We start from the raw sequence: 15847 nt of genomic DNA, 5'->3' as shown, positions 1-15847 counted from the left end.
ACGCTCACACGTTGAGTATTTGGTGAGTTTTTTACCTCAGTATTTGTAAGCCAAAACCAGGAGTGGAACAATCAGAGGAAAAGTATAATAGAAACACGTCACCACTTCTGTATTTATCACCCACTCCTGGTTTTGGCTCAGAAATACTGAGGTAAAAAACTCACCAAACACTCAGCATGTGCATGTGGCTTTAGATTCTGTGCCCTAGGAGCTGGCGCTGCCTACACCCCCTTAGATGGTATAGTTGTTACCTGGTTGGTCATTGACAATCTCTTCCAGTTTTTGTGGCATCTGTCATACAGAGAAAAGTTCTTATATAAGCTAGTATAGATGGCAATATTCTGTTATCCATGAGAATATACCCATGACCTCCTACCAGGACAGAAGATAAGATATAAGGATATGTCTACAACAGGTAGAAATGTGCGGATGTGCACAAGATTTTTTGGGCAGAGGGACACAATTTCAGATTGAACGGACTCCAAAGAGCCCAAAATACGTTAGGTATTACTGTACCTTCTAAAATGTGTGCCATATCATAAGAGTATGCATAAATATCTGTGCTGGCTCCATTTTTAGGACTCCCACTTATCAGGAGAGTAATGGTCACCTTCTTCTCCGTTCACGCTCCAGAAAGGACGAGACCATGGATTCAGCTGTTTCCATTGTAGTTTATCTGAGACGCTGAGAGAGTCAAGTGTTTCCCTTGTACCACACACTATAATGAATATACCAGCACTCATGGCCACTAGTGATGAGCGCAGGTGCTCGTTACTCAATTTTGCCACAGCCGCAGCCACATGTTTCGCTGCTCTTAGCCACAAAACATGCAGGGATTGTCCGAGTATGCCGTGCAATCCCCGCATGTTTTGTGGCTGTCTAACAGCTGAGTAACATGCGATCATGTAACTCGAGTCCCGTGATACTCGGTGCATACCCGAGCACCCTCGGTCATCACTAATGGACACAAGATACAAGAGTCAGGCTTCCCCAATTCTGCCGAAATATGGTGCCTCAGAGATGGCCATACAGAGCGCCATTTATACTTACCTATTGCTACAAAACTACCCGTCACGCCTCATCACCTTGATCTATAAAATACATGCGAACATTCACCAGAAAATGTCAAGCATGTTTGTGACCACAGGGTCAAGGGCTGCACAAAAGGCCATCAAATCCTGCATGGAGCCCCCGAGCAACAAGTTGTGCTTCCCTAATTTACTTTATATTACATCATATTGCAGCACCAGGAAAACGAGAACAGTTGCAGTCTGATTAAAACATGGCATGATCTAGCCTCTGTATTATTGCCTAGCAGCAGGATTGTAATTTTGTGCTCCTTATAGGTCAGACTGTAAACTTAAAGTAATAGAATATTAAAGGGGTTGTCCAGGATTTTAACATTGATGACCTATCCTATCCGAGAACAGCTGATCGGCGTCGGTGCCAAGTGTCACACCACCACCGATCATACATTGATGACCTTTCCTATCTGGAAACAGCTGATCAGTGTTGGTGCTGGGTGTCACACCACCACCGATCATACATTGATGACCTATCCTATTGGGGAACAGCTGATCGGTGTTGGTGCTGGGTGTCACACCACCACCGATCTTACATTGATGACCTATCCTATCTGGGAACAGCTGATCGGTGTTGGTGCTGGGTGTCACACCACCACCGATCATACATTGATGACCTATCCTATCTGGGAACAGCTGATCAGTGTTGGTGCTGGGTGTCACACCACCACCGATCATACATTGATGACCTGTCCTATCCGAGAACAGCTGATCGGCGTCGGTGCCAAGTGTCACACCACCACCGATCTTACATTGATGACTTATCCTAATGATAGGCTTCTATGTTAAAGTCCTGGACAACCCCTTTAAGTACAGAAAATATTAAGATTTGTAGAGTACAATAAAATAGAAATGCACCCAATAAACCCAACATAGAAGAAAGTGCCACAAAGCTTACAGGAGTCTATATTTGACTCTAAAATGCTGGAACACTGTAGAGAAAACACAGCTTTAAAATAGAGTCGGGCACAGGAAGAAGTATCTACAGAGACACTTTTTCCACTGTCTGGCTCAGCTCAAGGCCACGTTCACACATTCAGTATTTGGTCAGTATTTTGCATCAGTATTTGTATGCCAAAACCAGGAGTGGAACAATCAGAGGAAAAGTATAATAGAAACACGTCACCACTTCTGCATTTTTCCACTCCTGATTTTGGCTTACAAATACTGATGTAAAATACTGACAAAATACTGAACGTGTGAATGTAGCCTTAGAGGCTGTCAGCACAAAAAGACTGCTCAAACCAAGCACAGATGTTTGGTGCACTCTTGGCAAGGCTGAGATGTTCAGTGCACTTTTCCATTTACTTATTTTGCTTATCTATCTTTGCCTTCCTCTTCCTTCATTGCTGCTTTGCCTCTATAGGAGCCAGAAGGGTGTGGAGATGATTGGGAAACAAGTAGCTGGGAAGGTGCACTGAATTGCTTGGGCTTGGCTTGCACAGTTATTGACAAACTCCCTTTAAAAGATCTTCAAGTATTTATACGAGAGAGATATTTATAGTGGTAAAATGATGCATTACAGCCTTATATACATTCCAATAACCTGTCAAGCAGGTTTTCAGTAATGACGGTAACCACACACCAGCATAATGATTATTTTTTCTAGCTATAACTATACAGTAATCTATTACAACGGCATCCCATCCATCACACACATGACAGCTGCAGTACATTGGCCCCAGCAGACACATGTCATACATGCAAACGCCACTCCTGTGGCCACTAATTGCTGCAGATACAGTAGGGACCACCTGTGGCAGTGCTGGAACAGCGGAAGATTTAGGGGATAAGTAATTGTTATTTCTTTTTTTTGTACTCTTGGCTGATATTTGTATAATCCCCGAAAACCAAGAAATGAGCAGCAAGTAAACGACCTCTTGTTCATATCCAGATACAATGCAATATATTAAATACTTTTTTTTAACATATTTTTTTTTCTTATTGCTCATACCAATAACTATTAAAAAAATAAAAAAAATCTTGCAATTTTACACTGGTCACTAGACAAAATATAAGACACCTACTACCTGTTCTTCACATAGACTTTATCAGCAATAAACTGACTCCGAGCCTACAGTGGGTACGGAAAGTATTCAGACCCCTTCAAATTTTTCACTCTTTGTTTCAGTGCAGCCATTTGGTAAATTCTGAAAAGTTCATTTTTTTTTCTCTTTAAAGTACACTCTGCACCCCATCGTGACTGAAAAAAGCAGAAATGTAGAAATTTTTGCAAATTTATTAAAAAAGAAAAACTGAAATATCACATGGTCATAAGTATTCAGACCCTTTGCTCAATATTGAGTAGAAGCACCCTTTTGAGCTAGTACAGCCATGAGTCTTCTTGGGAATGATGCAACAAGTTTTTCACACCTGGATTTGGGGATCCTCTGCCATTCTTCCTTGCAGATCCTCTCCAGTTCCGTCAGGGTGGAGGGTGAACGTTGGTGGACAGCCATTTTCAGGTCTCTCCAGAGTTGCTCAATTGGGTTTAGGTCAGGGCTCTGGCTGCGCCAGTCAAGAATAGTCACAGAGTTGTTATGAAGCCACTCCTTTGTTATTTTAGCTGTGTGCTTAGGGTCATTGCCTTGTTGGAAGGTGAACCTTCGGCCAAGTCTGAGGTCCAGAGCACTCTGGAAGAGGTTTTCATCCAGGATATCTCTGTACTTGGCCGCATTCATGTTTCCTTCAATTGCAACCAGTCGTCCTGTCCCTGCAGCTGAAAAACACCTTCATAGCATGATGCTACCACCACCATGTTTCACTGTTGGGATTGTATTGGGCAGGTGATGAGCAGTGCCTGGTTTTCTCCACACATACTGCTTAGAATTATCACCAAAAAGTTCTATCTTTGTCTCATCAGACCAGAGAATCTTATTTCTCATAGTCTGGGATTCCTTCATGTGTTTTTGAGCAAACTATGCGGGCTTTCATATGTCTTGCACTGAGGAGAGGCTTCCGTCGGGCCACTCTGCCATAAAGGCCCAACTGGTTGAGGGCTGCAGTGATAGTTGACTTTGTGGAACTTTCTCCCATCTCCCTACTGCATCTCTGGAGCTCAGTCACAGTGATCTTGGGGTTCTTCTTTACCTCTCTCACCAAGGCTCTTCTCCCACGATTGCTCAGTTTGGCTGGACGGCCAGGTCTAGGAATACTTTTGGTGGTCCCAAACTTCTTCCATTTAAGGATTATGGAGGCCAGTGTGCTCTTAGGAACCTTGAGTAATGCATAAATTCTTTTGTAACCTTGGCCAGATCTGTGCCTTGCCACAATTCTGTCTCTGAGCTCCTTGGGCAGTTCCTTTGAGCTCATGATTCTCATTTGGTCTGACATGCACTGTGAGCTGTGAGGTCTTATATAGACAGGTGTGTGCCTTTCCAAATCAAGTCCTATCAGTTTAATTAAACACAGCTGGACTCCAATGAAGGAGTAGAACCATCTCAAGGAGGATCCTAAGGAAATGGACAGCATGTGACTTAAATATGAATGTCTGAGCAAAGGGTCTGAATATTTATGACCATGTGATATTTCAGTTTTTCTTTTTTAATAAATTTGCAAAAATTTCTACATTTCTGTTTTTTTCAGTCAAGATGGAGTGCAGAGTGTACTTTAAAGAGAAAAAAAATGAACTTTTTAGAATTTACCAAATGGCTGCAATGAAACAAAGAGTGAAAAATGTAAAGGGGTCTGAATACTTTCCGTACCCACTGTATTTATTTGTATAGATGAATAATTTGGATATGCTTTAATCTAGGCAAAGGTCATTGCGAACGGTTGGTGAAGAGGTAAGCTGTGACCATCATCGATTATGAAAGGTGGATCCTGTGTCATATACTGCACGTAAGGTGTTATCTGTCATTGTAATCCTGTCTATGATGATAATGAGACTGTTGAAAAGTCAATTATATAGAACATGAAGTATGAGTCTAATAGAATCATAGAATGTTAGAGTTGGAAGGGACCTCCAGGGTCATCGTGTCCAACCCCCTGCTCAATGCAGGATTCACTAAACCATCCCAGATAGATGTCTGTCCAGCCTCTGTTTGAAGACTTCCATTGAAGGAGAACTCACCACCTCTCGTGGCCGCCTGTTCCACTCATTGATCACCTTCACTATCTAAAAGTTTTTTCTAATATCTAATCTGTATCTTCTCCATTCAGTTTCATTCCATTGCTTCTCGTGTTTCCACGTGCCAATGAGAATAAAGCTGATCCCTCTACAGTGTGACATTCCTTCAGATATTGGTAGACAGCTATTAAGTCTCCTCTCAGTCTTCTTTTTTGCAAGCTCAACATTCCCGGATCCCTTAACCGTTCCTCGTAGGACATAGTTTGCAGCCCGCTCACCATCCTAGTAGGTCTTCTCTGAACCAGTTTAGTTTATTTTTTTTTAATAAAATTATGCCTATTGGCCAGAGTGAAAATTGCAAGAATTCTGATTTTTTTCTTTTTTATAGTAATTCGATATAGAAAATGGAAAAAAAAAACATTATACATATATGGGATAATGAAGATCATAGATTTTTCATGTGCAATCACAATATTTTTTTAAATACATGGGAGAGAGGCTCATTGCTGAACTAATAAAAAAGAATACGAGGTAAAGATTGAGAAATTCTCCTTTATTCCACATGTAGAAACCAAATGGCTCCCTTAGATAAATGCAAGAAAACGCAAGAATAAACCTTACAAATCAGGGTTATAGATTTTTTTTAGACTTCTTGAGATGGCGTATGGCAAATGGTGATATGATATTATATAGGACATGCATTAGTATTTTCATCTTGGTAACAAAAAAAAAAAATGTTGGGACTTTTTTTTGTGCAAGTAAATATGTTTCCAATGCAATTACAATTTCGGCAGTCAGGTATAGCATACACGATTTAATGTTCATAACATAGAAATATATTAATAGAATTTTAGACATATTATTTTACATCAAATACAACATCTCATTTAATAAAATACTTCAGTTCACTCAAAGCAGTCAAAGGTTTCAACCACACCCCCGAGGATACAATATGACTTGTATATTCTAACGATGCACAGCTTAAACCACAGACACCGAGTATTGCATACAGCCACCGAAGACGCTTTCACACTGATATCATATACACCACAGAGGTCATCAAATATTGCACTTCATGGCCCATGGACTCTCGGACGAGAGTTGTTTTTTTTGTCGTAATATAAAAATATATATGTATAATTTATAGATCTCAAACATTTACTCATGCAACATTGAATACACTAAAGCGCAGAATTTGTTTTTATACATAGCACACGAGGATCACAGAGCTACAGGTTCACATAACACAATATAGTCACGGTTTCATAAGCGCAAAAATAAAATTAGAAAATAGATATTGAACCGTCCTTATATATTCCCCTTATAGGCGTGAACACAAAGAAGTAGTAAGGGAATGCGGCTCTACGTTGACCAATATGCTCATTAGGCTTGGCTTGTTTCATTGGGTGTTGGAGGGAGCTAAGAGACTCCAAGATACCTCTGGATTAGCAACTGGACAAGTTAAAATCCAACCTAAAGTATCTGTCCCTTTTTTGTTCCTTAGAAGTTGAGGGAAAGTCCAGATGATTCCTTAGGGCCTCCAACAAACAGGTAAAAAAAAGTAGTGATAATGGAAGTAATCTTAACTTTTGCACCTATATCATTTTGTTTGGTTGCTGCCAAAGGAATCTGGCAGTGGCTCTTTCATAAATAATAATGGAACAGTCGGCTGAGCCAAGCACTCTAGTGTGGTGATGATTGTTTGGTTGACAGCTATCTAATATGTATGGATGGGTTAAGACTCATTTGCCCTAATATGTCCGTCATATTCCTTACCCCCTCTTTCATGGAACTGATATTTTACATTTTTCCAATAAAGGATTATTTGTTAACTGGAGCTAGAAATTCTTTTTTTTTGCCTTTTTGATTACCTGGTCATTACAAGATTTTCCTCTCTGAATTGAGATGTTAGATCTTTTAGAATTAAATCATTATTAATAAAAATTCAAAAATTGTGACTATGTTTCATTTCTTAAAATGGATGTTTTAGTTCATTATGGAATTGTATACAGATGAGTCCACTCTTACCGTTCTGCAAAATTCGATAGAGGATTCAATTTCTTCCAATACAAATTCAATATGTTGCAGCAACATGATGCTTACAGGTTGCAATTCACATTATAATCCTTGGGTGACCACATATAAACACGTATAGTATAAGCAGCTCCCGACCGAGCACTGCAAAATTATGTTTCTTTTTTTTCTTTCAAAGCTGCTAATGTTGCGCAACACATTATCATATGTTGTGCCATGAGCAGAGATAAGGAAGGACACACCTGTAGATATTTCATTATCGAGTCTAAATTGATAGCGGGTATCTATGATAGCAAAGCTGATTGAAAAGAGCAATAAATGCAAATAGTAAAGAAATAAACCATATACTTACAAGAGTACATATTAAACAAGACTAAGAACACGAGACTCTGACTAATGCCTTCAAAATTGTACAAATTGTCCAACTTTAAGGTCAACACATTTACATACAAGTGCAAGTGACAATTGGAAATCTACTACTTTATATGGGTACAATAAATTCACTCATTACACTGAAAATATCTAGATTATTCCAGGACTAAATTCTGAGCATAATATAAAAACCTAATAAAAACTGATTAAAAGTTCTATAGTAAATGTTACATTGCAGGATTGTAAGGAACATTTCAGTAGATTGTAAGTAACACAATACTGTATCTTCTTTTGAAACACAATTCTAAGTAATTTCTTGCAAAATCTTAAGGGATGTGGCTACAGGGAGTATAGAGGTAGCAGTCACACCCAGGCCCTGGTGCCTAAGGGTGTACCGTGGTCCTTCTTGGTGTCCCCTTAGGCATCTTTAGTATAAATGGCACATGAAAGAGACATTTTCAAGTTGTTATCCAGGGCTAAATTATTTTTTTTACTATGAGCCAAAAAACTAACAGGCAGGTAGTTGCTACTTGTTCTATCCGGCATCGGCTGTCAGAATTCCTGTTGTCCTTCTACACTTTGACCACTAGTGGCTGCTATTTTTCACCTTAATAATTGTGCTGCAATCCCACACCTTCCTGCTGGAGGCTGCTGTGTTTTGAAATTGCCCTTTGCTAAGATGGCAGATTCTGAACCTTTGGGATCCATCTTGTTCCCTGTTTGGGCCTACTTAAAGCCACATGGATCTCTCACTCATTGCTTGAGTATTGTGTCTAGTTGTTAGATAGTTCCAGTCTCCAGCTCCTGAACATTCTTACCCAGACTGTTTTCACCTATCTATGGATTGTTTGCTACAACTCCTTTTGCTAAGTCTAAGAATTTCTACTACCGCTTTCTGTTCTTGCTCGTGCTCCTTCGGCCACTGATTTCCAGCAGTACTACGCCACTATCGAAATACCAGCTCAGAGAGGTCACTTAGTCTGTGACCTCTCTGTGCCAGCAGAGATCTGAGCTAGGCCCACAGTAAAAAAAATATATAATCCTGGATAACCTCTTTAAGGATTTTGCTTTAGGACCTAGGAGGTTTCAAGTTACACCTCTATGAATCATGTCTATTACTACATAAATCTATCCTGCCAGGAGCTAGAAATCTGTTGCTTCTTCTATCCTCAGGTGCCCAATGACCAACAAGTGAAAAAAAAAACCCTTTGGCAATCGTTAGGCAAATTTTCAATGTCTTCCATATGCTGCAATGTCATCCAAGGAGGGAGTTCAGTATCAGCAGTTTCAAGAGTTGTGATCTATTAGAATAGTAGAGCGAAGGCAGTAGACATGTGTATCGTTGAGGACAATGAAACTATAGACATTAATGAATTGCAACATCAAAATACGGTATATAACATGTTGGAATGATTAATTGTCTAATGGCCAGATCCAATAGATTTTAGAGTGTTGTAATGTTTGAACCCAGAAACTTTACTTTTCTATGGGTATTAGGTTGGACTACAGCTGGAGAGCCACAGGTTGTAGACCTATAGCTGTATACTGTAGAATGTATCCTTTATACATACTGTATATGTCAGATGATTGTGAGGCACAGCAGATAGGAAAGACTTTTATTTTTTTTTATCTTGCCGCCTTCTCTACACCACTTCATAAAACACAGAATAAGACAAAAAAATATACATTTTTGCCCAAATCTTGAGGTTGGTGACCATCTTCTATAAAAGTCATCTACTGTTAAGCAGCAGTCTAAACATATTATGGTCATGGCATAGAAAAATAATAAATCTAATTCTCAGATGAAAGAGGGAGATTGGGGAATATTGTTCATTGACATGCTATTCATTTCTATAAACAGTTAGTTGGCGACTACATTTTAACAGAGTTGGTTTACTTTTCATTTTTGTCATGTTTATGCCTGAAGAAAAAAATTATATAAAGATAATATCTAGCTTTTTAACAAAAATAATAATTTGTAGACAGATTGTTCTTGGCAGAATGGCAGCTTGAGTGTCCTGCCTGAGTCAAGATAAGCTGCTGTCACATTGACAATAAAAAAAGGAAAACATGGCTGTCATTATTTGGCAGTGGTTTCATGTCAAGTTATGCCTTTTTTCTTCTCTTCTCCCAGTAATAATTGATATAATCTGCCCTGTATTTTTCCTTACAGGCTGTAAATCGTTGTCTAATGAGCGACATGAGACTCATCATACTCTTTTGTTTAATCATTGTGAAATTTATAAGGCAAAGAAAACCAATTGCTGTGAATTACTTGGTTTGTCACAGGTATAAAAATAAGAGTCCATCGTTTTACATCACCTGCTTGACCTATCACATCGCGGTAAGGCATTGATGGCGGTATTAACCCTTATCTTTCTTTATATTACATAAGTTGATACATCGTATTTGAATAATGGAATCACATTTTAGCATAGGTGTCTCTTTACTGCTATAACATGAGCTGTTCTCATCATGAAATCTAGATTACACACTGGGGATATAGACACACTGATATAGTGATAGTTGAGTACAATATATTATAATTAACCAGTGCTAATATATTTTCATACAAGCCACTAGGAAACGATTAAACTATCTAAACAAACTCCTTCACAGTCTCTGGACACTTTATAATTGCCATTTCTGCTTATATACACAAAATATCTGTAATAAAGGATATTTTAGCAACTACATTTTCTATGCAAAAAACTAATACAAAGTCATATATATATATATATATATATATACCTACAGTATACATTAATGGATACCTGTCCGTAGGATCAACCCTCCTAAGCTGTCTATATGACCATGTAGGTCTTAGGAAGCTGAAAATGATACCCTAAAGGGGTTGCTCAGTCCAAACTGAAAAGTCTGCAATCACTCTGGGGGTATGCTCCATTTTCAGACCCGGGAACGGAGGGTATGTATGAGTTATACATACTCCCAGCCACTGTGCGTGGCCTCGCACCATACACTTGTATGGAACCGAGGCTGCGTCCATTGGCCTGGGGTATGTATAACTCATACATACCCCCCGTTCCCGGGTCTGAAACTGGTGAATCCCCGCAGCGCACAGTGCATGCACTGGGGGGATTCATAAGTCTGCAGTCTATGCAGATCTATGGACCGGACACAGAGTCCCCTGAAAATCTGCCTCCAGAGATTATTTTAAATAAAAGTGAGAGTTATCAGTGACTGGCACTTTGGTCTCATAATCACACACAGCTCTGCAGTGAGGTCAGAACTAACACAGCACAGAAGAAGTAAAATTTGTCTCATTATAAAAACATTTGCAGCAGCAGTTGTCCTCTCATAGTGCTGGCAGCTCTGCTGCAGAGCTATATCTGATTATAACTAACACAGTACAGCAGAGTTAAACATTGTCTCATTACAAACATAACAGGCATATTTGCAGTTGTACTCTCCCAATGCTGTCAGCTTTGCTGTATTGCCCCCCCCCCCCCCCCCATACTAGCTGCAAATGAGATGGAAGCTGAAGCTCTATGGGAGGACAACTGCTGCTGCAAATGTTTTTGCAATGAGACAAAGTTCACTTCTGTTGTACTGTGTTAGTTCTGATCTCACTGCTGTGATTAGGACAGCATTCATAACATGTCTCACACTGGTAATATCCCTTTTCATTTAAAATAAGCTCTGGAGGCAGATTCTCAGAGAGATCTATGTCCGGCCCGTAGATGTTAACAGCTCATTCACATATAAGAAAAATGTGGATTTCTCTGGAATAAGACATCAGATAGCAGATATCAAGGTATCATTTCATTCAGCTTCTTATGATCTGCATGTCCGTGTAGACAGTTTATGAGGGTTGAGCTTATTGACAGATTCCATTTAAACTTGAGTAATGACGATCTAATTTCCCGTAGTGACATATATACAGCTTTTACCCTCACATATCAGACCCAGTACAATAGAACTACGGTACATACGACGCTATATCTTTTAGAAGAACATAATGATACCTGAAACTGTTATACAAGTGTGACACATCTAAAAGATAGAGGACATAACTCTTCTCTTCTGGAAAGATTACACAGCACTTAAGAATATATTCATTGTCATCTAAAAGAACAGTCCACCTTTAGAAATCAGCAGTGGAAAGTGAAGAAAAGCAGATCATCCAGATTTCGATGTCGCCATAAAATTTTTATACTTAAATTTCTCAAATACGTAAGATTCTGCTTACTTATTCTTTAAGGGTATGTGCACACGGTCAGGAAACGCTGCTGGTTTGACACTATACCAGATGTTACAGCATAGTGGAAGGGATTTGTAGAAATCCCATGTCCACTATGTGTCTGCGGCACACCCGCGGAAACTGACATGCAGCGCGTCTTTCCAGACCGCAGCATGTCAATTTCTCCGGCGGGTCCACATGCAGGATTTCCCCACAGACCTAGCCTCTATGAGGAAAGTCCGCAGGTGAAAAAAAAAATTGGCGCCACTCATGTGCATAAAATGAGAGGAAGTCACCGGCGGCTATTCCGCTGTGTCGGGGCCGCAGACGGCTCCGGACAGTGTGAACATAACCTAAGAATTGTAATGTAAAGGGCATGAGCTCATCAAGTGCTGGAGCATCTGCAAACTGAAAATTGGAGGAAATAGAAGATTTGGTTTTAATGAAGTTTTTTTACTATTGTAGATATTCTTGTTTTCCCAGTAAAATTATATTTCACAATGGTTTTAGCCTCTCACACGCAGCAGATATCTTTTTATTAAGTTTACATAACAGACTACGGGGAATATTCTACAGTAGGCTCAAGCATGAGAGGTACCGACTCACAAGATATCTGACCAGGGAATTCAAGCAGGACATATATTGTATATAGTTCATTATAGAAATGTAGTAATACAGATGTAGTAAAGGTTGTCATGACTCCTAACCCACATCATGATAATTTTTCACAGGAGGTTATACCACTTAAGATGATTAAGAAAGATTAATAGCGCAGAAGCCATTGATCTATGTCAAGTTTGGTATAAATTAAACCTTTTTTTGCAGTGATATCTCAGTGCTGTGTTATCTGAGTCATTGGAACTAGAGATGAATGGAATTTTTGAAATTCTAATTTGCATCGAATATATCACACAATTCTCAATACTGGAAAGCTTGTAATTGCCCATAAAATACACAAAAGGGAGAGGAGACAGAGAGAGGACCCTGCTGATCATAAGAGCTTACACTCTTCAATAGAGAGACAGAGAATCCCATTGACCATAAGAGCTTACACTCTACAAGAGAGAGAGAGAGGACCCAGCTGATCATAAGAGCTTACACCCTAGAGGAGAGAAAGAGAGAGGACCCCACTAACTGTAAGAGCTTACATCCTACAGGAGAGACTGAGAGGACCCTGCTGATCATAAGAGCTTACACCCTACAGGAGAAAGAGAGGACCCCGCTGACCAGAAGAGCTTACACTCTACAGAAGACACAGAGAGGACCCTGCTGATCATAAGAGTTTACACCGTACAGGAAAGAGATGAATCCGCTGACCATAAGAGCTTACACTCTACAGGAGAGAGGACCCCACTGACCATAAGAGCTTACACTCTATAGGAGAGAGGACCATGCTGACCATAAGAACTTACACTCTTTAGGAGAGAGAGGACCCCACTGACCATAAGAGCTTACATTCTATAGGAGAGAGAGGACCCCACTGGCCATAAGAGCTCACACTCTATAGGAGAGAGAGGTCCCCACTGACCATAAGAGCTTACACTCTACAGAAGATAGCGAGGACACTGCTGATCATAAGAGCTTACTCTCTACAGGAGAGAGAGACTTACCCAGTGACTATGGAGATGGAAAATGACTTTACTGTACAAGCTGTGCTCCACTGGGAACTGCTGATCTGTGATGTCCCAGGTACTGACCACTACTGTACTAATAATCTGTTAGATGTCATAGCTGAAGGGCATTATGGGGAGGCCTGCGTGGTAAGTAAAAAGACATTATCCCACTCTCTGATACTTCAGCAGTGTGGTAAATTATGGTGGTTAAGTTTATTTTTTGTGAACCGCAAATCAGATCTCGAAAGTGTTCGAATTCGCTTGAAACTGCAAATTTCAGGAAATTAGACTTGAACTCGATCCACTCATCCTGTAATGTTATCCTTTGTTATATCTTTACATTTCAGATTTTCTAAATCCACCAGTGCCGTAGCCACTTGTCTGTAAATGAGACAGGGTTTGTTTGATTAAGACCACACATCCCATAGAGGCAACTATGACACCACACCAAGATTCGGAATCTTGGAAAAAAAAGCCTGCTCTTCATGCCACATGATTGTTGGTGTGAATCTGCATTAGAAAAGGGGCATATTTTAGATTTTTGTATTAAGTCATCTACTCTATGAACATCGCTAGCCTCCTTCTGCTACACTCTATCCTTCACAATTTAATTCCAACTTCGAGGGGCACTTGCACTCAATGAAGAGGCACAATGGTGATTGAAGATGTAGTTACAGGCAATGCGCCAGGGGAAAATAAGAAGTCATTTGCACACTGGGATTCCAAATAATTCAAGGTAGGATTTCATAAACGAGTAGCTATAAAGCTTTCCGGATCTACAGCCCAATAGGAGGTGGCTGGATAGCAAAACGTAGAAACCTTGCAACAAAAATGGATGACAATACACTTGATTTGCATTTATAATAAATTAAATAAAAACAATCCAAATAATAAATCTGATACCAGCAAATACCTGAACATCAGAAGTATGAAGTGAAATCATAAATGGTATTGAGGAGATCAAGACATTGGGTAACATTCAGGAGAGAAATGCCATTCACTCTAGATATAATAGTCTTAAAAAAGCTCAGATGTCACAAATATACAAACTTAACAACAAGAGTGAGGAAAAAGTAAATTATAAGAGCATACCAAGCCAAGTAACTTGCAAACAGCGGGAACATTTATTAGAAGGTCTCAGCCTCCAGGCTACCATTCATCAGCTGGCCATACAAAACAAGCCATATTTCTTTCCATTGAAACAGATACATAGACAGTAGAAATGCTAAGTGTATGGACCGCTTTTTTCTTAAATACTTATTGGCAACAGAACACGAAGACGCCTAAGTGGTGACATTAACATCCACAGTTGGGCTGCTGTGGTGGGGGCTTGTCTGTCAGTCTTGTGCTCTGCTTTGAAGCCGTCACTGCTGGATCCGTCTCTACGTTCTCCGACATTTTATCACAGATGATATCCACAAGGCGCTCGAATGTCTGCTTCACATTGATGTTATCTTTAGCGCTTGTTTCAAAAAATTCAAAACCTGAAAGAGAAGGAGAACAATTCATGACGATATCACAGCGAGGGAGGCGGAAGGGAAGGCTCTGCTGCAAAATATAAGGGATACATAAAAGGAGAGGATCATCTGTTTATAAATCACTAGATGGTATTAGGCAATGTATTATTAAACTCTTTCTAATAGGAAATATGACTGTAAAGTCAGTCTGAGGCTGTTGGCTCAAAAAAGCAACCTTGGACAAACTTGCCACTAGTCACTCTATAGGAACTCCAGTATTCACCATTTAATCGCTACACGTTGATCTGGACTTTCAATCTGAGCCCCCTGTGTTGCATCTACAGAGTAGCTACTGGCTAGAGAAGCAAGCCGGAGGAAAGGATAGTAGAACTAAGCTAAGTCAGTAACAGGAGTGACAGAACCAGGGACAGAACAGTAGCTAAAACCATAGTCAGAGAAAGATCCGGGGTCAGATACTAGGAGGTAGACAGGAACAAAACCAGACAGGTTTTGGCCAAAATCAAACGGGAACACAAAGACAAAGTCAGGGTTCCAAGCCAGGTCAGAATCTATACGGAAAAAAACTGAATATAGCATCAAAGTTCTCAAAGTAAACCAAGCAGAATATGTACATTGGCATCTCCTAGCAATACTGTTCACTGAGAGTTTAAATAGGGTGTGGCACCGGGATATTGGCTAGAGCAGGAAGCTGATTACTCCTGCTGTGCTGGTGGTCACCACACAAAGTTATTCTTTGGCTGGGCAGCACCACAGGTCCTGGCCACACGAATAAGTCTGGCTGGTCAGTGTCTGCACTGCCCAGAGATAATGGTCATGACTTCTTAACCATCTCCAGCATCACCCGCAGACTGGATCTGTTGCCAGGAGCTGTCATAGTCAGACCTTATAGCGACCATTCCAGGTACAAATGTGCCAATGATATAACACACTACATGAAGTTAAAGATTTTATCTGACTTGCAGATCCACCATCTACAGATCCTTTAATGGCTTCCCATT

General features: G+C 40.0%; 1 protein-coding gene across 2 annotated transcripts in view; it reads right to left on the bottom strand.

Moving 5' to 3' along the window:
- Window positions 1-5688: 5688 nt before the first annotated feature.
- The window catches only part of RAB3C (RAB3C, member RAS oncogene family), a 212632-nt gene continuing 202473 nt past the window's right edge, over window positions 5689-15847 (bottom strand). For both annotated transcript variants that reach the window (XM_073680278.1, XM_073680277.1), the window contains exon 5: window positions 5689-14855. In XM_073680278.1, coding sequence (XP_073536379.1) covers window positions 14668-14855 — 188 coding nt within the window. In that variant the 3' untranslated portion in view covers window positions 5689-14667. The remainder of the gene's footprint in view (window positions 14856-15847) is intronic.

The sequence above is a fragment of the Phyllobates terribilis genome, unplaced genomic scaffold (genome assembly GCF_046119375.1).
Source record: "Phyllobates terribilis strain yellow unplaced genomic scaffold, ASM4611937v1 Scaffold_1__5_contigs__length_1240528914, whole genome shotgun sequence".
Lineage (NCBI taxonomy): Eukaryota > Metazoa > Chordata > Amphibia > Anura > Dendrobatidae > Phyllobates > Phyllobates terribilis.
Note: the sequence above shows the minus strand (reverse complement) of the source record. Positions and strands in the feature narration are given on the sequence as shown.